This window comes from Melanotaenia boesemani, chromosome 5 (genome assembly GCF_017639745.1).
Source record: "Melanotaenia boesemani isolate fMelBoe1 chromosome 5, fMelBoe1.pri, whole genome shotgun sequence".
Taxonomy (NCBI): Eukaryota; Metazoa; Chordata; class Actinopteri; order Atheriniformes; family Melanotaeniidae; genus Melanotaenia; species Melanotaenia boesemani.
The window spans coordinates 27,169,644-27,194,317 of record NC_055686.1 but is presented as its reverse complement, the minus strand read 5'-3'; the positions used below and the strand labels follow the sequence as shown (position 1 = coordinate 27,194,317).

Sequence of the window (24,674 nt, the reverse complement as noted above, 5' to 3'; positions counted from 1 at the left end):
ACAGCGCAACTTTGTGTTTGCGATTCACAAAGCGCACTAAGATGGCAGGAGGCCCCAGGAACTTGGAATCTTGCTTCTTGGTCAGCAAGTGGCATGCAGAAAAATTACCACTGCAAACTTCGATATCTTTACTCTCCAGGAAGGAAACGACCTGTTGTTCCAGAGATTGTGTCTCTTCCTCCGGGGCGTTCTCATTGAGTACACCTGCCTCTGGGTTTACCACCCTCGCATAGGAACGGTGTTTTGTTTCTAACCCGGTGATAATGAGATCATCTATTCGCGTGTATTGTTCAAGATCCTCGATTCTTTTCTCCAACACAGCGATTTTCGCGTCTTTCTTGATGAGTAACTCCTTGAGCGACAAAATGTCGGCTGACAGTTTCTCATTCAACGCCGTCAGATTTTCCTGCTTGGTTACGTTTCTCAGTGTTGCATTGATTTGTTCCAATTGTTCCTCCACTCTCTTCATCTGAGCCATCGTGGGTCCCCCCATGGCAGTAAAACTTATGAAAAACTAGTTTACTACCAGGAAATGGGGTAAATTCAAGTCGAGAGAAATTTGAGAAAAATTCCAATTCCAAAGATCTCCCACAGAGACAGAGAGCTCTTATTGGTCAAATATAAAAAGCTTGTTAAATTTAGCTTGTTATCTTGAAAAAATGAAGTTGGTTGTCTCAAGATAAGGGTGGCTCAAATGTAACTGTGTTATGCCTAATTTCATGGATCAAAATATATCCCATGACAGCTGGTTAGGACTAAAGTCATTTTTATTTTTTATTTTATGCTTTGTTACACTTTATTAATCCAAGCTGGGAAATTCTTTCTCTGCATTCAACCCATCCTAGTTACAAGGAGCAGTGAGCTACCAGGCCAGTTTCCAGCGCCCAGGAAGCAGTTGGGGTTTAAGGGCCTTACTCAGGAGCCCACAGCAGTTTTACCACAGTTGCCAGGCCGTGGACTTAAACCCAGGTTCTCGAGACCAAAGCCCACCTCTGTAACCACAAGGCTGCCATTGCCCCACGGTGTGTATGTGTAACACTATAACTTGATAGAAGTAAAGTTGGATGCACTGATCAGTGATTAATTCTTTGATCTGATGTCAGCTTGCATCCATTGCTGGCTTGACTGTACTGAGGCATCCCAGTACAAAACAGCTCTGTACTGGGATGTCCCTTGGACCCACCAGTTGAGGTGATGGGAGAGAAGAGAATAATGGCAAAGCTCTCATCAGTGGTGAAGGACAGCCCACCCACCCCACATACGTTCTGAACACTGAGAGTCCTGCAGAGATCCTTCAGAGCAGACTGCTGCACCCAAAGACTGAAGGAGCTTTGCAAGTTCTTGATTTTACAGAAGTTAGACTCGAAACCAAAACTCCTCCCAGTAGACATAATCAATAAAAGCCAATGTAGTTTATTAATATACATTACATATTACATATTACATATAACATTTTTCTCATTTTTTTATTTTTATAATTCTTATAAACGTTTTTAAATTCTAAAGGTTTTCTAACAGTAATGTGTGTCCTCATAGCCTGTGTATGATTCCCAAAAATGGGAAAATTCTGTCGCCCCCCCTTCACTTGCTTGCTCCACTTTTTAGCAAATGTGTGCTCAAATGGGTGAGTCTGAGATCTTTACCTTTGTGACTTTGTGTTGGTTCTGTGATGGACTTTCTTTCTTTCTTTCTTTCTTGACATCATTATGAGTGCAACAGCATTTTTAAGGCAAAACAGCTTCAGTCAATAGTTATAAAATATACTTACAGATATAAATGTATTATATATTTTTAAAAAAAAGCAGTTTCTATATTGACATTTGCAAAACATGTCTAAATAAGGAAATAAATATGCAAATGAATCATGGAAAAGTATAATAAAAGCAATTAATAGTTTCAACCTTCTAACTGCATGTTTGTATGAACAGTTTCCATGAAGCCCACAGTGGTCCTGCAGCCCAGCTGGACTCTGATATACAGAGGTGAGACAATCACTGCCAGATGTGAGATCCGGGAAGGTGGAGGAACTCAGTGGACGTATGAATGGAGACCACCATCCAGCGAACACAGGATTATCAGCATTGCCGACAGTGGAGACTACAGCTGTCGGGGAAGAAGAGACGATTTTTACTCAACACAGTGGAGTGATGTCATCAAAGTGACTGTATCGTGTAAGTTTGACATATTTCATCTATGTTAGAATTTCAAGTTTTGCATATATAAATAAATTAATAAATATCGGGTAAATAAAAATAATATTATTATTATTATTATTATTATTATTATATAAAAATAATATTATAACATGCAGCATTTACTTTCCTTTACTAGATCTTTTAGGTACACATGAAATCATACAGATACTGGAAACTCATGTTCTATAGTTTTAGTTTAGTACAGAACATGGGTAAGTTTTTCTGACATAAAACTTATAAAATAAAATTATTGAGTTTTCAAATTATTGAATCTATTGAACCCTTTTGACCTTTTGATGAAGAATTACATTTTTGAAGGATGCAGTCATATCACTGATGTAAAGTCCCATATGCCTTTACCCCAAGCAGGTCTAGTGAGCAACACATGATTGATCTGCATTTGATCCATTATAGATTATACTGCTCTTCAGCAAAGAAAAAGCTATTTGAAATACTCTCTGGATTTTAAGGAAATTTTGATTTTGGGGGCGTAGCATACATGTCTCACTTTAAAATATGCCGTTATTTAAGGCACCTACATCTTAATTGTACACAGCTTTAATTTCATATTGTCCAAGTTATGTTTTTGTATTTTTAGCTACTGACAGCCTAACAGGAGCAGGGCAGACTGAACTGCTCTGACCTAATTTGCCTCCATATTACCTGCACTACTTACTACTGTTTTGGCGTCATGTTTGCTCTTCCTGTTTTTCAACTTGTGCCGGTCACAGCCAGATAGAAAACTTCTATTCATTTTGATAAACCTGCTTTTACATATTTGTTTATATAAGACCAGAGATGTTAACAAGTCTAAGTTGTGTTGCAAGTCAAATCTGCATTTTATTCAGATTAGTAAATATGCTCTTAACATATAACTTAACCATTACATGCACAAAAATCCATCTGTGCGCATTAAAAACTCTTAACTAATGCTACAACTAATAGCATTTTTATTTTTTTTTTCTTGTCCTGTCCAGCATGGAAGCAGCAGAAATATGGCCTGGCTGCTGTGTTGTGCCAAACAAATGTACTTTGCCAAAGGAAGCTTTATGGGTATAAGGTTCCTCTCGATTTATTTATTTAATTAAATATATTGTTTTATCTTATTGATTTTGAATTATGGGATTTTTGTAATCTTGCTGGACCTGACTGGAGGAGACAGAAAAAAGGAGAGTAATGAAGAGAAGTAAAAAACAAAATAGAAAAAAGCAACAACCCATCAGTTCAACCTAACACCAGACAACCAACTGCTAAACCTGTACAGAAACACAACAGAGAATTTCCTACAACTTTTACAAGTAAACTAAGCTGACAATCATCAAGTTGGTAAAAAAAAATAAACAAGACAACAACAATAAGATGGTATGCAACAACAACCAAAGTACCAAAGACACACACACAAAAAAAACAAAACAAAAAAACAAAAAAAACAAAAAAACAAAAACAGCATCTCTTAATATATAAACCCACTCAACAACTCTGTGACTGTGTCTGCATACAGAATATGAGGAATGAGGAGTTATCAGAGATTAGCATAATCGTGCTAAGGTGACCATGGAGGCTAGAGGCAGCCATCCCACCACAAAAACTATCCCAGACCCACCCCAAGGAAGGCAGGGGAAGGCCCCAGGCAGAGCCCTGCATGGACAAGGAGCACTGGCCTGGGCGGACCAAGATCGGCAGCCGCCAACCCCGCCAGGCACTTCCCATATAAGGTGGCCAGAGCGAAGGACCCAGGGCTCCGAGAGCCCAGAGGCAGCCAACCCCCACCAGAACCCTCGCCACTAACCGACCCCTCCACTCCATAAGAGGGGGCCACCCCTGGGCCCATAACCCCCACCCAGCCCACCCCAGAACAAGCTGGCCACCTGGCCAAGGGCCAAGCTTTTTTTTTTTTTTTAAATGTAGAGGATGGCCAAAATGGTACACACTAGTGCAGGGCTCTCCAACTGTCCTGCAAGTTTGAGATGTTTCCCTGCTGAAGCACACTTAATCTGACATCATTCTCCAACAGCTTATTGTCAAGTTCTGCACCAGCCTTTTAATAATCCAATAATATGATTCAGGTGTGGTGCAGCAGGGAAACATCTACAACCTACAGGACAGTTACCTTATTGGTGCAGGATTGCAGATCCTTGAGCTAGTGTCACGGTGCGGCGGAGGTGAGGAACCAATTGCAGGAATCAGAGGCAGGAAGCAACTAATGTTTTAATCCAAAAGAACGAAGCACAGGAACCACACAACAGCAAAAGACCACAAGGATCTGACAAAGGAAACAGAAAACCAAGGGGTATATATACACTGAAGGACTAATACAAAACAGGTGAATTGAATCATCTAAATCAAACCAGGTGCACTAATGACAAGAAGCAAAACAGAACTAACAAGGGAAGGAACTACAAAAATAAAACCAGACATGACTGTAACAGAAACAACAAAAAACTACCTAACCAAAAAAACCAAGATCATAACAGCTATTGCATCATAAAAATCCTAATTATTTAAGAAAAAAGAAAAAAGCTTAAAAAAACTTTATGTGAGATTAACATAGAAAATATAAACAGAAAACTTAAAAAAAATTAATTAAAAAAACAAACAGTATTTTCATTCATTAAATTCCATGCAATAGGTTTTGAAAAGAACATAACATATAGATTGTAAGAAAGATACAGAAAACTAACTGTATGATTAAATGAATTCAGAAACAAGGTAAGAAAAATGACAGGATCTTTTAAACATTTTAATATTTTTTTAAAGTTCATCGGGGCCTCTGTGACGTGCCCTGTAGGTTTCTGAAGAGCTGAATTGAAGCTCATTGGGCGGTTCCCACCTTCGCCAGCTTGGTAGCGTTACGTGTGTTGTCATTCCCGGAAAATCCAAAATTGGGCAAAGAGATGTAGCTGAGGGGGAGAATGTGAAGGTGGGGGTGGATGATTGACACCCATCAAACTCCAAGCTGCCTGTAGCTAAGAGCTAACCGAGCTAACCCAGAGCTAACGTTAGCTAACCAGTTAACAGAGGAAGGTGGGCTACAGCTAAAGAGCCCCGTTAGCCAGCTAAAAACCACGGTTGTGCTACACTCTCCCTTCTTTCCATGGATATTGGCTACCTGTCAATCAAAAGGACACGCCACTAATTATGCCGAATTTTAAGATTAAATAACTTCCAAACGGATGAGTTAGAAAAAAATTCACCCCCTCACAGTTGTCATGAAGGTAAACTTGACATTTTAATCCTAAAATGTTTTTTTTTGTACTAGGCTTTAAACATGTTTATTTCTGCTGTGAAGTTGGTCTTTATAACATGGGAGTCTATGGGGATTGACTGTTTTGGAGCCAGGCGCTAGCAGATGAGAGGTGAACTGTAATTTTTTGCACTTCCGCATAGGCTTCACATTTTACCACCGAGGTTGCTGCTTGGTTTCAACATACCACTGAGCAGAGCGTTATAAGCTGTTGGATCCATTTGCTTTGAATGAGGTGTGTTTGGCCAAGGAAACATTGAAAACCTGCTGGACGCAGGTTTCTAGGACTGAACTTGCCCAGACAACAACACACTCAAAAGAAAACAAATGAGGGCTGATAGAATAGACACAAATGGGGAAAAAAGTGAGACAGAGGCAGGTGTGGCAATGAGACAGGTCATATATCTTTCAAATAACATATCTGAATAATTATTTTGAATTGTATTTTTTTTAGATATTGTTAGCGCATTTTAAAACTTGAGAAGTAACAAAACATTTATAGAGACAAAGTATCCAATATTAAGAAAATACAGGAGGTTCAATATATTTTCATTCAGATAAAATCTCTCTCCAACAGATAAACCCCGGCCTGTCCTCTCTGCATCTCCATCATGGCTGAGTCCTGGATCCTCGGTAACTCTGAGATGTGAAATAGAGCATGCATCTGCAGGATGGAGGTTCTACTGGTATAAAGCTGCTCCTGATCTGTTACACAAGAACTACAATTATGATCTGCTGCCTGGTAGCACTGCTGGGACTGACCATGATTCCTACATCATTCATGGACAAACACACACAGCAGGATATGTGTGTAGAGCTGGAAGAGGAGACCCAGAGTATCACACTAATTACAGTGAAATAAAGTTTGTCTGGTCTGCAGGTCAGTTTGCTTCTATACTCTCAATAAGCAGAAGTTATGTTTTCCACTTTAATTGAACTCTTTTGTGTCTGAGAGTGAAAGAATCTTTAAAACCAAAATGATGATGAAAGTTAATATGGCCAGCACAGGTCTTTAACAGGGGATTTAGGGAGGAAATGCACAGGTTCAATGACACAGGAGTAGTGATGGGAGGTTTGGCTCTTTCCAAAGACTCAGTTCTTTTGGCTCAGATCCCAAAGAACTGGCTCTTAGGCTTCCAAAAGTGTGGCCAGGCCTTTGTCCATGGGGTCTGGTCAGGCTCAGTCTGAAAGGGTAACATGCATTTTAGAGCTGCTCCTGGTGAAAGCTGCAGAGCAGGTGTCTTGGTGCCTCTTCATTGGGGTTTACAGCAATGGATGAGAGCATAGCCCCCCTCTGCCTTCAGGTGGGGGATGGGTGCTAACTGTGTTTTGTGCCTATGCACCAAACAGCCAGTGTTAGGAAAGTTCAATCTGTACACGAACTAGTTCAAAGTTCACGCTCGTAGCCAGCTGCAGCTTTCACTGCTACAATATAAAAAGACGAGGAAAAACTTGCTTAAATGGTCTTTTTTTAATGAGGAATTTTTAAAGTATCTGAGGTAGAAAACAAAGGACGTACCTCAAAGTGCAATATTTAAAGTGCACAAAATTTATACATTAATTATTTTTTCATTAAGTCACTTTTCAATTTTTTATGAAAATAATTTTTTTTTACTTGTTTGTCCAAAGAAAAGTTTTAGAACTTTGGTCATAAAAATACAATATTAAGCCCAAATGAAGAGGTAAAAAACAAAACAAAAAAGACATGCAAGACCATATGTATTGTATTTGTCAAGTTTATAAAAGCTGAGGGTTCCTCTTTCTTCAAAAGCTGCATGTCTGACAATATACTGCAAAAGGTTTTCCAGCTGCTGCTGTGAGATGAACACAACAAAGCTGCTGCTACTGTACACTGTTATTTAGTTTTGGGTGGTAGAGTCTGCTTCAGCACGCCGTTGCCAAGTCTTTAGATTGTTTTCAGTGACATATAGGCTAGCAGTGTTTTAATATGTCGTTTCAGATTTCTGTTGACGTTATTGATGTTCGGAGTTGCTTCTTGACACCTTGCGGGCAAAGTTTACACAAATTGGAAAGCTTTCTCCCTCCTGGATCATTACTGACCTTTTCAAAAATTGTTTTAAATGATCATCCAAAAATACTGTAGTGACCATTGAGGCAGAGGTGGTGCTGCTGCCTTCATTGGATCTTGCCTCAATGTTTCACAATTCGATTACGCATGCACAATGCGACTCTGTGGTGGCTGGTGTTGCCAGATTTGGTTTTTTTCACCTATGTATTAAGGCCTGTTTACGATGTGTTTTAGCTGGGATTTTGCCTGGAAGTAAGAAGATGGAAATCTGGCACTCTCTTGAACAAAGTTCACAAATGTCAGAATGAGTGTGCTCACAATAACGTTCATCAGGTAGAAATACAATAGCTATGTTCAGTTCACATTCACCCAAAACATGAACTTGTTCAGGCACAACACTGCAAACAGTAGTTCAGAGTACCCACTCTTTTTGGAGTTCTTGGATAGGGTGTTGATGACTGCCTCATCCTGCTGGGGGACTTCAATGCTCACGTTGGTAATGACAGTGAGACCTGGAAGGGTATGATTTTTGAGGAATATCGTCCCTGATCTGAATCTGAGTAGTGTGTCTTTACTGGACTTCTGTGCTCATCACAGTTTGTACATAACAAACACCATGTTCAGGCATAAGAGTATCCACATGTGCACTTTGCACCAGGACACTTAAGGTCACAGCTCCATGATTGGCTTTGTAGTCGTACCATCAGACTTGCAGCTGCTTGTCTTGGACATTTGGGTGAAGAGAGGAGCAGAGCTGTCAACTGATCACCACCCGGTGGTGAGTTGGCTTAGATCAGACCTGGGCATATTACAGCCCGCAGGCCACATCTGGCCCTATGTGCGTCCCTCTCCGGCCCGCATTAGGCCAATCATAAATTAAAACATAGATAGATTACAGAAATATCTATGTTGTGCATACAATACAACTGTGCGTTACGCTACTTCTGTATTGACGTATGTGCGTGATGCGAGCTTTGAGTGAAGGTGAACAGTGATGCTAGCCAGGTTACCCTCAAGTAGTGATGGTAAGTTCGACTCTTTTCACTAACCCAGGTCTTTTACTCTCGAACAGTAAAGTGAACGAATCTTGAACAAATCATGTCATTCATTTTTACAGCAGGTGGCGTTGTAAAAAAATCCGCGATTCTCAAGCAGTAAATACTGAAGGCAACAAAACTACTCGTAATGCCACAAGCAATTCAAACCATGTGAAAACGTAGGGAAGCAAATACACACCACAATAAAGTGATTTGTGTCCTACATCCTCCCTGCCATTGTTTAACAGCGCAACAGTGACTCGGTAGCTATCACGTGACAAATGAACAAGAGACCGAGCCGAGAGCGAACGTACTGCTGAGCTTGAGCTGTGAACGAACGAAGGAAGACCCGTTCAGAGACCGAGTTGCCTGTCACGTGACAGAGAGAAGAACTAGAGAGACCAATCCGAGAGCGAACGTACTGCTCGCCAAACAGCCTGAATGATGAACGAGAACGAGAACGAGAACGAGACCGAGACCGAGAACGAGACTGTGCAGCCCGACTTGCTGCTCGCCACACAGCCTGAGCAGCCTGGCTGTCACGTGACAAAAGAACAAGGACCTGAGGACGGACCTGAGCTAGTCCTGAACGAATCATTTCTGTTTCCTGTCCTGACCTACTGACTGAGTTTATGCAGCTGCCTGCCATGTGGCAAGAGGAGGTACCGCATGAAAATGAACGAATCGCTCACTGAGAGGACCCGTTACTCCCGAGTCATATAAAGGATTAGTTCATACTGAACGAATCGTTCTTGACCGACACATCACTACCCTTAAGATGTCAGCTCACGCTAAGAATAGAAAAGTTGATAATGAATGTTGTGTTTTTAACAAGACTGACAAGTACTTCTTCACAGAAATTAAAGGTAAAGCTGTGTGCTGGATTTGAGGTACACGAGTTGCTGCAGTTAAAAGATTACAATCTGAATCGCTACTACATGACCAAACATGAGGATAAATACAAAAATCTGTCTGAAAAATAGCGCAAGGGTGTCTGATGCGTTGCTAGCAAAACTGCAAACACAGCAATGACTTTTTACCAAACTTCACACCACCAGAGATGCAGCCGTTAGGACAAGTTATGTCATTACTCACAAAATCACCAGAAAAAGTAAGGCATTTTCTGGCGGGGAGTTTATTAAGGAGTGCTTATTGGACTCTGTTGCACTGATATGCCCGGAGGAAAAGGACGTGTTTGAGAAAGTCTCACTCTCCAACGCACTGTGATGAGGCGGGTTGAGGACATCGCTGGAAACTTGGCGCTTCAGCTGAAGAACAGAGCTGCAGACTTTGTTTTTCCTCTGGCTTTGGATGAGAGCTGCGATGTGCGTGACACCGCTCAGCTTCTCATCTTCTTACGTGGGCTAACTGCAGACTTTCAAGTCACAGAGGAGCTGGCAGCAATGAAAGGGACAGCCGCTGGTAATGACCTATTCACAGAGGTAAATGCATGTTGGACAAGTTAGGACTGAAATAGGACAATCTGGCAGGTGTGACAACCGATGGTTGTCCACATCTGACTGGGAAAAATGTTGGTCTTTTAAAGAGAATGCTGAATAAAGTGACAGAAATTAACCTTGTGCAGAAATGGACGTTTTTTGCATTGTTATACATCAGGAAGTGTTGTGTAAGACAGTGTTAACGATGAACCACGTTGTTGATGCTGTAACTAAAACAGTTAACTTCTGGCAGAGCTTCAGGTCTGCCTCACTGCTGGAGAGGTGGTCTCTCCTATCCCCTGGGGCTGAAGTCTCTGAGGTGGTTGAAAAGCCCCTTGGTGGCAGGCCTCCAGGTTTGGACAAGATCCAACTGAAGTTCCTTAAAGGCACTGGATGCTGTGGGGCTGTCTTGGTTGATACACCTCTGCAGCATTGCATGTACATTACGGGCCTCTGGACTGGCAGACTGGGGTGGTGGACTGGAGGGTGTGCACCAGCTACTTGGGGTTCATTCTCTTCTTGGATTTATTTAATCTTACTGACATTTTTGCTGAGCTAAACAAACATAGCAGTTATATGGAAGGTTGCAAAACACATGACATTCAGCTGTATGATGGTAATGATGTCCTTGGTCCATCTTTCCATTTATTTGGTGGTCTTTGGCCTGAAAAACATTTAAGAGCCCACTTGACAAATCACATAAATAAGTAGAAAACTGATCTGGTGAAGCAACGGAATTATGAAAATCCCACTTTTAAACAGCTTGTATAGAATAGAATATACATAAATACAGTACTGCATAGATGCCAAGCACAAATACAAATGCAATAAAATACATTTAAAACACTCAAAAGGTAAAACATTAAGAAGTAAAGAGTAAAACTGCAGCACTTCAAATCAACCTCTGTAGGTTGGTCACTTTGTTGAGTTAAGAATGCCGATGACATAATAAAAGGCATTTTTAACGTGAGGACTGATCCAGAACTAATTTTGTTTTCAGATTTTCATCCAGCAGCGTCTCTCACAGTGAATCCTGACAGAGTTCAACACTTCAGCTCTGATCCTGTTTCACTGAACTGTGGAGGAAACTCTGCTGATAAGAGAGTGATGTGGTTTACAAAGACAAACATCCTGTTAGACTGCTCCTACTGGGGAGTAATGACTGGAACGTCATGCAATATAAAGATGCACCGGCACGACAATGGAGTGTACTGGTGTGAGTCTGGATCAGGAGAGTTCAGCAATGCAGTCAATGTCACTGTACAGGGTATGTTATGATCTATGCTTTTGTTTGTTTATTTTTTTCTCATATCTTAAAGGGGCAATAGGAGAAATCATTTCACCGCAAGGTGCGCTGCCTGTGGACACCACACCTCCCTCTACCTCTTCCCCCCAAAAGTGCAAACAAACTGAGCAAAACAATATTATTATTTTGAAGTAACTCATAACATTTATGTTATTACTGTCCAGGAGAAGAGCTAGCTTAGAGTCAAATTGTAGCTTCTTTAGCTCTTGCAGTGCTTTTGTCAATGTTTCATTCTCCTCTCCATCATTTTGCTGCAAAAATATGCACTGCCATTGCTCACAGGACTTTTAGGTTTACCTATTACGTTAAGTTGCATTAAGTATTTCTTAGGTGTTTTTTTAGATTAATCATGAATGCATTCTTTTTTAATCACTATAAAACACTCTTGACTGGGTTTTATTTTATTAACCTCATTTCCTCACAAAACAATTTAACAGTAGATTTTTACCTGAAATTTATTGCATCTGGACAGTGAAAACAAAAGGCTGACAGATGATAGAGCTTTACATCCTGGATCAGGATGTAAAGCTCTATCATCTGTTAATAAAAAAAAACATCTTTAAAATCAATCACGTCTTGGTATCGAGCACTCTGATTGGCTATTAATCACAACAGGAATAATCACGGACCTCCAAAATAAAAACAACTTACAGGTTTGTGTCAAAGTTTCTTTTGAGGAACTTTTGTATATTAACAGATTTTTTAAAAGTAAAAACAGCTTCCTTGGGGTTTTGAGGCTGTAGAAAGTGTTTATTTTATAAAAGGTGGTGAGACACCAGGTTGCTTTTGATTATACAAAAAAAAAGATATCCTTGCACAATTTCTATATAAATCGTTTTCTTTTTTTTTTCAGAATCTCTCTACCAGCTGATCTCTGACTGAACTTAATATCCACTGACTTTTCTTTACAGATGATGATGATGGCGTCATCCTGGTGAGCCCCGTCCATCCTGTGACTGAGGGAGCTTCTGTCAGTCTGAGCTGCAGACTGAGAGAACAAAACACACTTTCCAGTGTTTCTTTCTATCACAATGACAAACTTCTCCAACATGATGGCAGAGAGGAGCTGAACATCTCTGCAGTGTCACAGTCAGACGGAGGTTTCTACAAGTGTCAACATGCAGGAAAGACGTCACAACAGAGCTGGATGTCAGTTACAGGTGAGATTTATATGTTACATGATTTGTCATGAATAACTAAAATCATTCTTTATTCTGACATGTTTACAGTGTTTATGTGTTGTAATGTGTTTACTTGTGTACAAAAATAAACATGATGCTCCAACAGTGATTGAATTGTATTGATGTCTCCTAATTTTTGCTGAAACGTTTGTATGTATTTCATTTAAAATAATCTAGTAAAATGTATTAATATCTGTCCATCATGTTATTCACAGCCGCTGTGTCCAGACCTGAAAGCTCTTCATTTCCTCTGCTGCTGATCGTTGGACCAGTTTCTGGAATCGTGTTTATTTTACTGATCTTACTTTGTTGGTACAGAAGGTCTAAAGGTGAGGTCTTTTCTAATGCTTTTAGATTTTTCAAATTCCTTATTGTAAAAGCAGCTCAACTTCTTAAAATATAAACCAGGAAACAACTAATAGTTTCTTTATTCTTTGGTGAGAAAAGGTTTTTCTACAGAGCAGACGATCCACCAGTATGAAAATCAGCAGCAAGTTTACTCCTCTCTCCTCCACGGTCAGTCTTTCATCTTGATCTGAATGTTTATACAGCTATATGAAACATGGTTCTGTCGGACAATACAAGTGACACAAGAATATGATCAAGGTTGTCCATCAGGCTTTGGAATGAAATCACTTGATCCCTCTTTGAAGTTTTATCAGAGTTCATTCAGTTTTTTTGGCTCTTCATAAAATGGAAACAGTCTGGACAGATGTTATCATCCATGGATGCAATTAGCAGAAAGACTGTATGAAAACTGCATTATTATCCAGAATGTGGTTGTATTGACATATTTTCAGATAAAATGTGCTGATATGATGACACTGAGCTGGTTTAATCACCTGCAGATGTGCAGCTGTTTACAGCTGAGTTTTTTTGACTTGCTGGTCTGCTTCACGACTAGCTTCCTAGTGTTAGCTATCCCCACACTGTTTCCATGTATTGTTACAGTTTTTTTTGCTTTTTTTTTTAATGTTTGGTCATTTTTCCCTTTCATTAACTTTGTTAGGAGTTAAACCCATTATGAAATCTGGCCCGTTCATTAATAACATTTGATAAAAAACAAAGAAAGTAACTCCATGTGAAGAGATAACTTAGTTGAAGTCAGAATGACAGACATGAGGTGACCAAAGTAACTGTGTTGGGATTATTTTCTGACCTGCAGGAGACATTTCTATCTATGAAACAATCAGAGGCTCTGAAAACTCAGCAAATGGTACAGTATAAACGTTTCAGGCTAAAAGTTGTATAAAAACTTTGATTTCCACTAAAGTCAATAATAACATGTTGTTTCAGGTCACCAAGATGATGATTACTCTAACGTCTTATCTTCTGAACCCCAGCCGTGATCAGATCAAAACATCTTGATAAGAGAAGGGAGAACATGGCATATAAAATGATTGTTTTATATTATCTGTACACTGTATATTAAACAGACATTCAACAACATTATTTGGTTTTCATTTTATATTCTTCTTTATACATTATATGTTTTCTGTTTAAAGATGAAATTGGATGAAACTATATCAAACAGTAGAATATTTTAGTTTAGAGCATTCACATTTATTTGTTCTACAAATAGTAACCGATATCTAATTTAAAATATTTTTTTTCAGGCTGTCTAAGGAAACAACAGAAGCTCAGAAGAATCACTGCGCTCATGGTAGCAGAGTTCAGTAAATTCACCTTCCTCAGGTTCACCTGTAAAATCCACGTCTCTGCAGAGACGTGTTCATTTAACTGTTGTTGAAGCCTTGCTTTTTGAACTGAAACTCCACACAGCCACCCTCAAGGTTCGAACCTCTCCCCAGCCGAGATTCGAACCAGCAATCTTCTTGCTGTGAGGCTGCGGTGCTAACCACCACATTTATTATAGAATTCATTATAGAATGAACTGTATTGATCAGAGTTTCATTGCATTAGGAGATATAATAATAACTTTACAGCCCTGGTTCCTGGTTATTAGATAGAAAATGTGTTTCTAGGTTAAGGATTTAGCAATAACCCTGAAACTTCTCCATCAGCTTAAAAGAAATACATTAATAATTAACAATTAAATAAATCAAAATGAGTTCAAATAAAAGGGATGAATTTTAGAACTACAGTATGGTAATTACCAGTTTTGACTTTTGTAGGATCTCTATAAATGTAAGTAAAAATAATAAAAAAGAAACTCAGTCCTAGTAAAACAAAGGGAAAGGACTGAAACATATAGTAAGTAAGTAAGTAAATGTTTATTTATATAGCACCTTTCAAGATAAAATCACAAAGTGCTTAACAATAAGATAAAACACTAAATAACAGTAAAACAGAGATAATAAAAACAAATAAAACTAAGTAAAAGCAAGTTTAAAAAGATGTGTTTTAAGCTGCTTTTTAAAAGAGATCATGGAGTCCACAGATCTCAGGCTTAGAGGAAGGGAGTTCCAGCCTGTGCAGCCACTGCTGCAGAGGCTCTGTCACCCTTAGTTCTCAGCCGTGTTGGTTTAACAACCAGTAGATCTTGATGACTCGATCTCAGGGACCTGCTGGGCACGTAGATCCCTGATGTATTCAGGTGCCTGGTCATGTAGGGCTTGATAGGTAAATACCAGAATTTTAAAATGCACCCTGTAATAGATGGGCAGCCAGTGCAGCTGGATTAGTAGAGGAGTGACATGGGCGAATTTGGGGGATTTAGTTATCAGCCTTGCAGCAGCGTTCTGAACCAACTGGAGATGGTCAAGCGATTTTTTTGTTTAAACATGTGAAGAGGGAATTACAGTAATCCAGTCTGGATGAGATGAAGGCATGTACGATCATCTCCATCTCAGATGGTGAAACAACTGGGCGCAGCTTAGCAATGTTTTTGAGGTGATAGAAACAAGAGCGAGCAAGTAATTTTACATGAGCATCAAACGACATTGCAGGGTCAAGGGTTACACTGAGGTTCCTGACCGAGGGCTTAATGCATGAGGCAAGTGGGCCAAGACTCTCAGCTATCTCAGGTAAAAATCTGTCAGGGGCACAAACAAGGACCTCGGTTTTTTCACGATTAAGTTGAAGAAAGTTATCATTCATCCAGCTCCTGACAGCATCCAAACACCCAAGCAAGATCTGAATCTTAAAAACATCCTGAGGTTTAAAAGAAATAAAAAGCTGAATATCATCAGCATAACAATGATAAGAAATATCTTTAAAAGAGCCTATAATGTGCTGCAGTGGCAGCAAATATAAAATAAACAATAAAGGACCCAGAACAGACCCCTGTGGAACACCAAAATCAAGAGCTGAAGACGAGGATTTAAACTTTGCAGCAGCCACGGAGACTAATCTCCCAGAGAGATAAGAGGAGAAACATTTAAAAGCAGATCCTGAAACCCCCACCCAGTGTTTCAGCCTGTCCAGCAGGACGCGATGATCTACAGTGTCAAAAGCTGAGGTCAAGTCTAGTAACAATAACACAGAGCAATGACCTGCATCACTCTACATCAGGATGTGATTGGTGACTCTGAGCAGGGCTGTTTCAGTGGAGTGAGCCCTGCGAAAGCCAGACTGAAAATGATCCAGGATATGGTGTGTCTCTAAAGCAGCTGTAAGCTGCTTAGCAACATTTTTTTCTAAAATTTTAGAGATAAATGGCAAATGTGAATTAGGTCTACAGCTGCTAAAGAGGGAGGGATCGAGCTTGGGTTTTTTTAAGAGTGGATGAATGACAGCATTCTTGAAATAGTCAGGAACTTGACCAAGCAGCAGAGAGGAGTTAATTATTGTGAGGACACAGGGACCAATAGCCAGGAAGACATCTTTAAAAAGGGATGTAGGTAGAACATCAAGAGAGCAGGAAGATGCCTTCATTGAGCCAACTAATGTCACCAGCTCGGATAAAGAAACAGGTGAAAATTTATCTATAATTAAAGGCCGAGCTGGACTGGGAACTGGCAGAATCACAGCTGATGGAGACAAAGAGCTTCTCACCGTTTTGACTTTAACAGAAAAAAAGGCTAGGAATTTTTGACAATCCTCATTTGAAGCAATAGGGACAGCAGGAGCAGTAGGAGTAATTAATTTAGTAATGGTGTTAAATAACAGTTTAGGATTACCACGACTTTTTGCGATTAAATCTGAGAAGTAGGCAGCCCTTGCACCTTTAACAGCATCATTAAAGGAAGCCAGGAGATCCTTCAAGTAAAGCAGGTGGACATGCAAACCAGTTTTCTTCTACAACCGCTCAGCTCTTCTACAGCAGCGTTTTAGACAGCGAGTGCTGTCGTTTAACCAAGGGGATAACTTAGCTACAGAAGCAAATCTGGTTTTAACAGGACATTCTTTATCTAAAATGGAAAGACTATAATCATTAAAAAGATCAATGGAGAGATCAAGGTCGTTATCAGAGGATAAGACTAAATCAAAAGCATCAGAAAAAACACCAGCAGTAGAGGAGTTGAGGATACGAGAGCTCAGCTTTCTCCGAGCAGGAGAGATCGACACAGGAAAGGACATGTTAAAAAAAATACAGAGGTGATCAGAAATAAAAATGTCCTCAGAAAAAAGACAATCAATATCCAACCCCAAAGTAAAAACAAGGTCTAATGTGTGACCTTTGGCATGTGTGGGCACAGACACATGCTGGGTAAAATGAAAAGAATCCATGACACTGATGAAACCTCTGGCAAAGAGGTCAGAGTCATCATCAACATGTATGTTAAAATCACCAACTATAACCAGGCTAGACAGCTTCAAAGTGGAGGACAAAAAATCACTAAATTCAGCTAAAAACCGACTGTTTGGACCTGGTGGACGGTAGACAATAAAGTAAAAGGGGTTTTTATCACATATTTCTCCTTTTAATTCTGTCCTTAATAAAACCCAGAGACAGAGCTCATGACAAAGGTGTGTTCATTAAGTACTCCAATTACTCCAACTAATTTGTGTTTACTAAGAGGACATACATAGCATGTTACCTGGCTCTGGTTTACCATGTTGATCAACATACAATAGACATGTGATTCTGACAGTGGTCTGTAGAGGGCAGTAAAGGGTTAGTTTATTTCCTAAACATGAACAAACCCATTCAAATAAATGAAGGGACGTTGTGGATGGTGCGGTTTACACACAACGGACAGTGGTAGTATTAAACATTTAAACATGATTTGAGTTATTTTATTTAATTTTTTTATAATTGAATTTAAAGCTAAACATAAATTATATTAAAACAAATACTTGACTTGAGCTAAATTGTGTTATTACACATTTTAGATGTTGGCTGTGGCCTGCAGCCTGTGAGAGCCAAATAAGATGCTACCTCTCAAGTTCTGCTTGCTAAGCTATGAAGTTACTTTTTCCATTATTATACAGTATGCTTGGTGCTTGCAGGTTTTTTAGTCTTTTTTATAGCCTGGGAACTCTCCAAAATGCATCCCCCATCTCTGAGGTTTGCTGTTGGAAATGCTAAATGTTGTCTTACTTCACTCAGTGTAAGTCTCTATGAAATGCATGGACGTGGTTAAATATAGTTCCATTAAGCCTGGACAAGATATACTTAAGTTCATATTTCCCTCATAGCACTTTCAGAGGCAGTGTTGTACAGGAGGCCATTATGTGTCATACTTTGGGGTGTGAAAATAACAACCATAAATCTTTCACCAGCATAAATTGAAGTTCATTTTTGCTTTTTAATTTTTTAAATGCACATTTTATTGCATCCTCCACCCCACTTTAACGCTTTTGTATAATGTAAAGAACTAAACAAATATACTTGCCTTCTTTGAATGTAGTACCACCTAAAGGTCCTTAAAAATTACATGACCAATGTTGATTCACTGCTGTAGCCCTTGTTCATAGACAAATCTCCAGTGGTAATATATCTAATTTTTTAATTATAACAAGTACTATTGATAATGGCATTTTCAGTTTTCATAATTATACCTTAAGGACCATTATTATTAGAAATGCTGCAAAATTTGTGGAGTAATTTTTGTATATTTCTGAACTGTAGCTTGTTGTACTCCTGACCGAATCATATCACTAACCTGTAATCTGGTAATCAACCTACTTGCCACATACATTCATTCATTTTCTTTACCACTTAATCCATTTCAAGATTGCAGGGAGCTGGAGCCTATCCGGTGACAGGGTACACCCTGGATAGGTAGTCAGTCCATGGCAGAGCAAACAACCACTCATGCTTACACTCACTCCTAGGGAGGATTTAAAGTAACTACCCAGCCAAAACCCAGTAATAGACAGGGAGAACATGCAAACTCTTTAACTCTACTAAAGATGAGGACAGATTTACTTGACTCAAGCTTGGACAATAAATACTTTACTTATAGGACACTTTTGGTATTATAAAACTCACATCAAGACATATTCTAACATTATTTAGTAGCAGGCTATTGTCCTTTTGTTCATTGTGAATATCCTGCCTAGGCTTGTATTGTATTGACTTCTAAAGCCCTGATAGTGTACTTGTGTATATCTGTCAATTATGAGGAGGAAAATCCAGAGCTGGTTTGGTAGTCCCAGTCCATCTCTAATTTCAGCACTATTTTCACCATGGGGTCCAGCTTGGTATGCTTTTTTTTTTTTTTTTTGCTTTCCATGGGGAAAAACTGGGAAGGGCGCCAGGACATCTGGTACAGATGATCTTTAGACAAAGAGGAATCTTTAGACACTGCCCTGTGATTACCGTCTGATAAACTATCATTCAGTGTATACGGACAGTAACCTGGATTAGATGTCATTTTATTTATTTGACATTTATTTTAAAAACCAGTTCTCATTTGGCAAAAAAAAAAAAAAAAAAAAAAAAAAGTCAAGAGCATGCTGGAGAACATCCACCCACACAGCTCTTCACCATACAAGCCCACCGGCTGGGTGTTGCAGCAGCTGCATGACTGTCCCACTGTAATGGTCACTTTAGGTATAAACAGTCCTTCAGATTGTTTATGTTTGTGCTTTTGTCAGGAATTAAAATTGTACTAACTGGACCAAAGTCATCACATAATTCAGCATTATTTTCTTCCAAATGGGAGAGAGAAAAAAAAAAAAAAAAAAAAAAAAAAAAAACATGCAGTAAGCTGAAAGTTTATTTATTTCTCTTAAAATTCAGGAACATTTATCAAAAACATTTCCACATACAGCATGTTTATGATCATTACTATTTATCACAAACATATTATACATAAACAATAGAGTAACTAAGTGGATTTGAAAGAGAAAGTAGCTAAGTTTACCTTCAATAGTGGGACATCTAACAGAAAGACAAGCTGAATTTTGCTGTCTCTGAACAGTTTGCATTTAACCATAAATAAGGTCATGTTTTCCTGCTGATGCCAAGTGATTAAAACAATTCTGTAGAAAAAGAAAAAGTTATACTTCAGCCTGAAGCAGGGGCTAATTAAGAGTGTAGTAATAGAAAACTAGAACTCATCACTCCAAAGAAAGACATCAGCTTAACTTAACCAGCTCTGCATAACGACGGCTGTATGAACCATCATCCTTCAGAACGAGGCCAGGATAGAGAGGCTGAGTGAAGCTGGTCTGTACTTGGTGGAGGAGAGTCATCGTCTCATCAGAGACGCTATAAAAAGACAGAATACCTGCTTTATAATCCAGGTAAACTCCAATTCTGGAGGATGGAGGGCCTGTTACTGCTGTGGTTGTGTAGTAATGTCTAAAAGTATAAACACCTTTTGAGCTCTCCAAACTCCACGACTCCTGATTCGTTCCAAACTCTGATGCCCTGTTGATGCTTTTGTAAGCCACTGCTACTGACCAAGCTTGGCAGGTTGAAGTGACCTCCCAGTAACATCGCTCTGACAGACCCTCTCTACACAGCACCTGTTTCACACCTGGAAACCTGTCTGAATGATGTGAATAACACATGTCATGATCTCGACAAGTCACCCGCCGGTTTTCCTTTGAAATGGACAAATAACTGTGAACGGAGTTGTTGTCCAGCGTTGGGGTACAGCAGTCTGCAGGGGGGTGATGGGGGGACAAGGCAATATTAGCATCTTTCGGCTCTTCAGTTTAATGTTGATGAGTTGGTACATAAAAGAGCCAGACATGATTCGGTGTACTCACAGCGCAAGAACTCTTCTCTGGTCTTTGGCACAGGCGGCAGAACAACATCCACAGCACACACTGATGACAAAAATAAAATAAGAATGGAAAGAATATAATCCCAGTCACATGACTTCACTACACAAGATTGTTAGATTAGCCTTGTGTACCTGTGGCAGATATTTTGGGCCATGTGATTTTAATGAGGTCCTCTATGTTGTTTTTCAGCTCGGACACACTTTTAGTTACAGTTTCCATCGAATGGCGAGGACGAACAACCGCTCCAGGCACCAGGTCCGGAGATTCACAGGGTGTGGAGAGAGACTGAAAAGTCTAGGGAGGATTTGGTTAGTCAGACCAATGTTTTTCAATTTATACAACAAAAAAAAAAAAAAACTAACAAAAAAAAAAAAAAAGGATTCCTCGGGACAAAAAATAATGCTACTGGTTTCTGCTTCTATTGCCGTTCTATTTATGCTCGCAGGATGAAACCTGTGCCTGGTTAGATCAACACAAAACAGAAATTCTGTAAGCTCCCATCTCCTTTCAGAGATGCAAATATGCATCTTTTTCAGTGTTGGCAATTATGCATATTACCCACCTAACTCTGCCTTGTTTGAGATATTCTGATGTGTGTGTGTGTGTGTGTGTGTGTGTGTTAGGAGGTGGGGAAATTTGCCACGGCACACCTGACAATCTCTCACAGCACACTACAGTGCAGTGGCTGAAAATCACTGAGTTAGAGACAAAAAGAAGAGAAAAAAGAAATGAAGGGTCTGTGACACTGGAAAAGGTGGGTATAGACAATATTTATCCTTCAAGATATATAATATTATTTTAGGAGCCATTCAGGTTTATTGTGGTGGTGTTGTTCTGCATTTTCTTCTTTAACTGAGCAGTTAACTTCTAAAGGTCATCAAGTCTCAAGCATCAAACATGAGACTCACAATTCAGACTTTTCACATACAGTCATTTAACACGTAACTTATTAATGCGGCAGAGTGAAAAGTGACACTGTAGCAACTTTGTCAGCCAGTGAAGATGTTTTAGTGACTTTTCAGTCCCCTGCTTCCCAATTCTTAGCAACAATTAGGACAATTATCCCCAATACTGTCCCACAGCAGCTGCAGGAGCACCTCTCTGTGCCTGCTGGATGCTTGGCTAGGCATAATGTGTCATGGTGGTCCATGCTCTGGAGCAGGGATCACCAACTCCGGTCCTCGGTACTCCGGACTGATGGCTTACCCAGTGGTAACAGTACTTGGCCAGATCTGAAATCAGGTTGTGTCAGTCATTTTCCTCGGCTTTGTGTTTTTTGCTCCTCTCAGGAACCCAGACCTGCCCTCTGCTGTCTGCCTTTCACACCAACTTCAGTCCTCTCATCTCCAGCCTGTTTTCCCACCAGTGGATTACAATAAACCTTTTTCACTCAGCTCTGTGTCTGAGCTTGGATCCTGGTGTCACCCTAAACTCACAAAAAACATCCTCATGGTCCTTTAGGAAGCTGGGGACTGAGAACAAAATTGTCTCTGGATAAAACTAGTTAAAATTGTCAGACTTTTTTATTGAAATGTTATTAGACAACTGTCTATAAAACGTGTTCTACCTGAATGAAATGAATGTGGTCATCGGTTTTAGAAAGCTGTTCCAGGTCGGCGTATCTTTTCCTCAGCTTTGATATTTCCTCCTCCAGTTGCAGTTGCAACTCCTCGGCCTGAGCGATGGCGGCCTTCTCCCGAACCTCAATCATCTGCTTTCCTAGGTAGCGTCTTTTTTCTAGGAAGGCGATCAGCTCATCTATGATCACATCAATGGACTCCACTGCAGTCTGGCTACAACTCTGTTTAATGAAAGAAAAAGAACCAGATTCTTCCCTTGAAAATGTCCCACCAGGTGGAAGTTAGAGATCTCTTTACCAAGTCAGAAACCTCAGAAAGTAAATACACTAATTATCTTTTTATAATAAAAAGAAATAATGCTCTTTAAATCGATGCAGAGCATATGGTGGAACCTACACAAATTACCTCACTGTTGTGAACTTTCATACTTATATTTACACTGGTACGCTGCTTGCACTGAACCAGGGAAAAAAAAAATAAAGTTGCAGGAAAAAAAAAAGTATTTGATGCAACAACTCAGATTTGACTGCATGATGAGCCAGCTTGTGTTCAGTATGAATGGATTAGGAGCAAACCTGATGCAGTTACAGCTTGTTAGAGTCAACTGTTTTGTTCCAGCGGTATGTATGGCTGTGAAATGTATCGAATCTGATTTCAAACATAAATCATCACAAAAACAACAATATAGACAAAAAACTTATTAAAATGTTCTGAATGACACGCACACCCCTAAAGCCGGGGCGGTCCTGGCCTGTGTTACATCCTGAGTAAATGTCCCATCTTGGCACAATGAGTAATCCTGTTAAATAATCGGGAATTCAACATTGACCAAACAATCATCATCATGATTTTTTTCCATGATTAAGCAGCCGTACCGGGGTGTTACGTTTAAGCAAAGCTGTACAAACTAAATTCTGACTTACATCCATTCAGTGCTGGGTTGTGTACTTGCATTTCTAGTCCCACGTCAGTCACTGGGAAGCTACAACAACAGCTAAAAAGTAGCTTCAGTCTGATGTTTAAATATAAATTGCTTTTATGTTCACACCTTGAAGCGCTTCAGAGCTTGTAGCAGCTCATCCAGCTCATCTTCCCTCTCCTCGAGTCTGTCCTGGACTCTCTGTTGATCCAAAATCAGCTGCTCCTGAAAGAAATTGTTGGTTTAACAACTTGTTAATCTACAAGGAATTACTAGTTGAAAAAAAAAAGAAAAAAAAACCAAAACATCAAAATTTACAAAAAGCAAATGCACTTTTATAACCATGTTTACTTTCCTAAACTCCATCCCGTTTCATGTTTATGATGCTTTGCTGTGATTGTGTCTTTACCTGCTCTGCAGCTCTTTCTGCTGCAGCTGAGATGTTAGAGTGTCTATTGTGGGAGTCTAAAGTGCACAGATAACAGATGCACCTCCTATCTGTGCGACAGTAGACCTCCATCAGCTTGTTGTGCTGCAAACACATCTTTAAATGTAGTGGGACTGTAACCGAGACCAGCTTGTGCGTCTTTAACACAGAAACTCTATGGTGAGGCTGGAGGTGAGCGGCACAGTATGAGGCCAAGCACGTTAGGCAGGACATGGAGGCCTTGTTCCGCGTGGCTCCGATACAGAAATCACAAGCGACGTCTTCTGGGCCGGCACAGGAAGAGTTCTGCTGGGTGCATGTCCCCTTCAGCTTCTCCACGACCTGATGGGAGCATTTTTTATTATTCAACATTTACAACAAAGCTAGAAGGAAATCCAATACTAACAAGTTATGTTGCCTAATCTATCATGTTCATTACAACAGTCACGTGGCAGATTTGCTGTGTGAAACAAGCTTTTTCTATCGTTAGTAACCACAATTATCACAACTATCACAATTATGAGGTTTCCCCAAAAGTAGATTTTATGCTATTTTAACCTTAATTTATTTTAAACCATTGTTTGTCGCATACTAAGTTTAATTTACTCAAACTTTAATTAAACTTGAGTTTTTAAAGTTGTAAATATATATATAAAAAAACTCTGAAAAGAAAAAAAGTAGCTAAGGCGCTAATGAAGAACTCGTTTCAGCTGCTTCAGTTGCTTTGCTGGACGGCATGAACTACAGCTCCAACACAGTTTTACGTTGACATCAAAAATAAAAATAGCTACCCTTAAGAAAAAAACATGCCTTACCTCCGCCAGAATGTGGTTTTTCCCCAGAATAGGTCGAGGCTGGAATATTTCCCTGCACTGAGGACAGCTGAACTGTCCCTTGTCCTCCTCCAGGTCCCAGCAGCCTTCTATGCAGCCTCTGCAGTAACTGTGTCCACACTGGACGGTGACAGGCTCTTTCAGCAGGTCCAGACACACCGAACAACTGAACTGACCCTGGTCCAGGCCCACGCCGTCCTCCTGCTGCGTCTCTGCCATTTTGGATCAATTTCGCACGTGCAAACAATAGAAGCGGTAGAGGCTCTTAAGTTTCGTTTTCTCTGAGACTCGGCCGCAAAGGGGCGGGTTTTTCAGGCATGATGGGACCGGATGGAGGCGATTTTTTTCTCTGCTGATATTTAGGTGGACAAAATGGTTAAATGATGTTTGTTGAGC

At 39.8% G+C, this 24,674-nt stretch overlaps 2 protein-coding genes across 3 annotated transcripts in view; one reads left to right on the top strand and one right to left on the bottom strand.

Annotated features, from left to right (window-relative positions):
• The window catches only part of LOC121639986 (Fc receptor-like protein 5), a 907,115-nt gene that overhangs the window by 254,249 nt on the left and 628,192 nt on the right, over nt 1-24,674 (top strand). Inside the window, exons 11-16 of one of the 2 annotated variants that reach the window (XM_041985608.1) lie at nt 10,945-11,211; nt 12,162-12,410; nt 12,647-12,760; nt 12,879-12,947; nt 13,597-13,647; nt 13,728-13,874. In XM_041985608.1, coding sequence (XP_041841542.1) covers nt 10,945-11,211; nt 12,162-12,410; nt 12,647-12,760; nt 12,879-12,947; nt 13,597-13,647; nt 13,728-13,780 — 803 coding nt within the window. In that variant the 3' untranslated portion in view covers nt 13,781-13,874. Of the gene's footprint in view, nt 1-6,016; nt 6,320-10,944; nt 11,212-12,161; nt 12,411-12,646; nt 12,761-12,878; nt 12,948-13,596; nt 13,648-13,727; nt 13,875-24,674 lie in introns of those variants that run through there. The other variant, XM_041985606.1, reaches the window with a different exon arrangement.
• LOC121640013 (tripartite motif-containing protein 16-like) lies at nt 19,489-24,606 on the bottom strand. Its single transcript, XM_041985674.1, has 7 exons — nt 24,261-24,606; nt 23,428-23,787; nt 23,148-23,243; nt 22,087-22,320; nt 20,651-20,813; nt 20,502-20,561; nt 19,489-20,392 (listed from the first exon to the last, which is right to left on the bottom strand). The coding sequence occupies exons 1-7, from the start codon at nt 24,495-24,497 to the stop codon at nt 19,863-19,865; spliced, it is 1,680 nt and encodes a 559-aa protein (XP_041841608.1). The 5' UTR covers nt 24,498-24,606; the 3' UTR covers nt 19,489-19,862.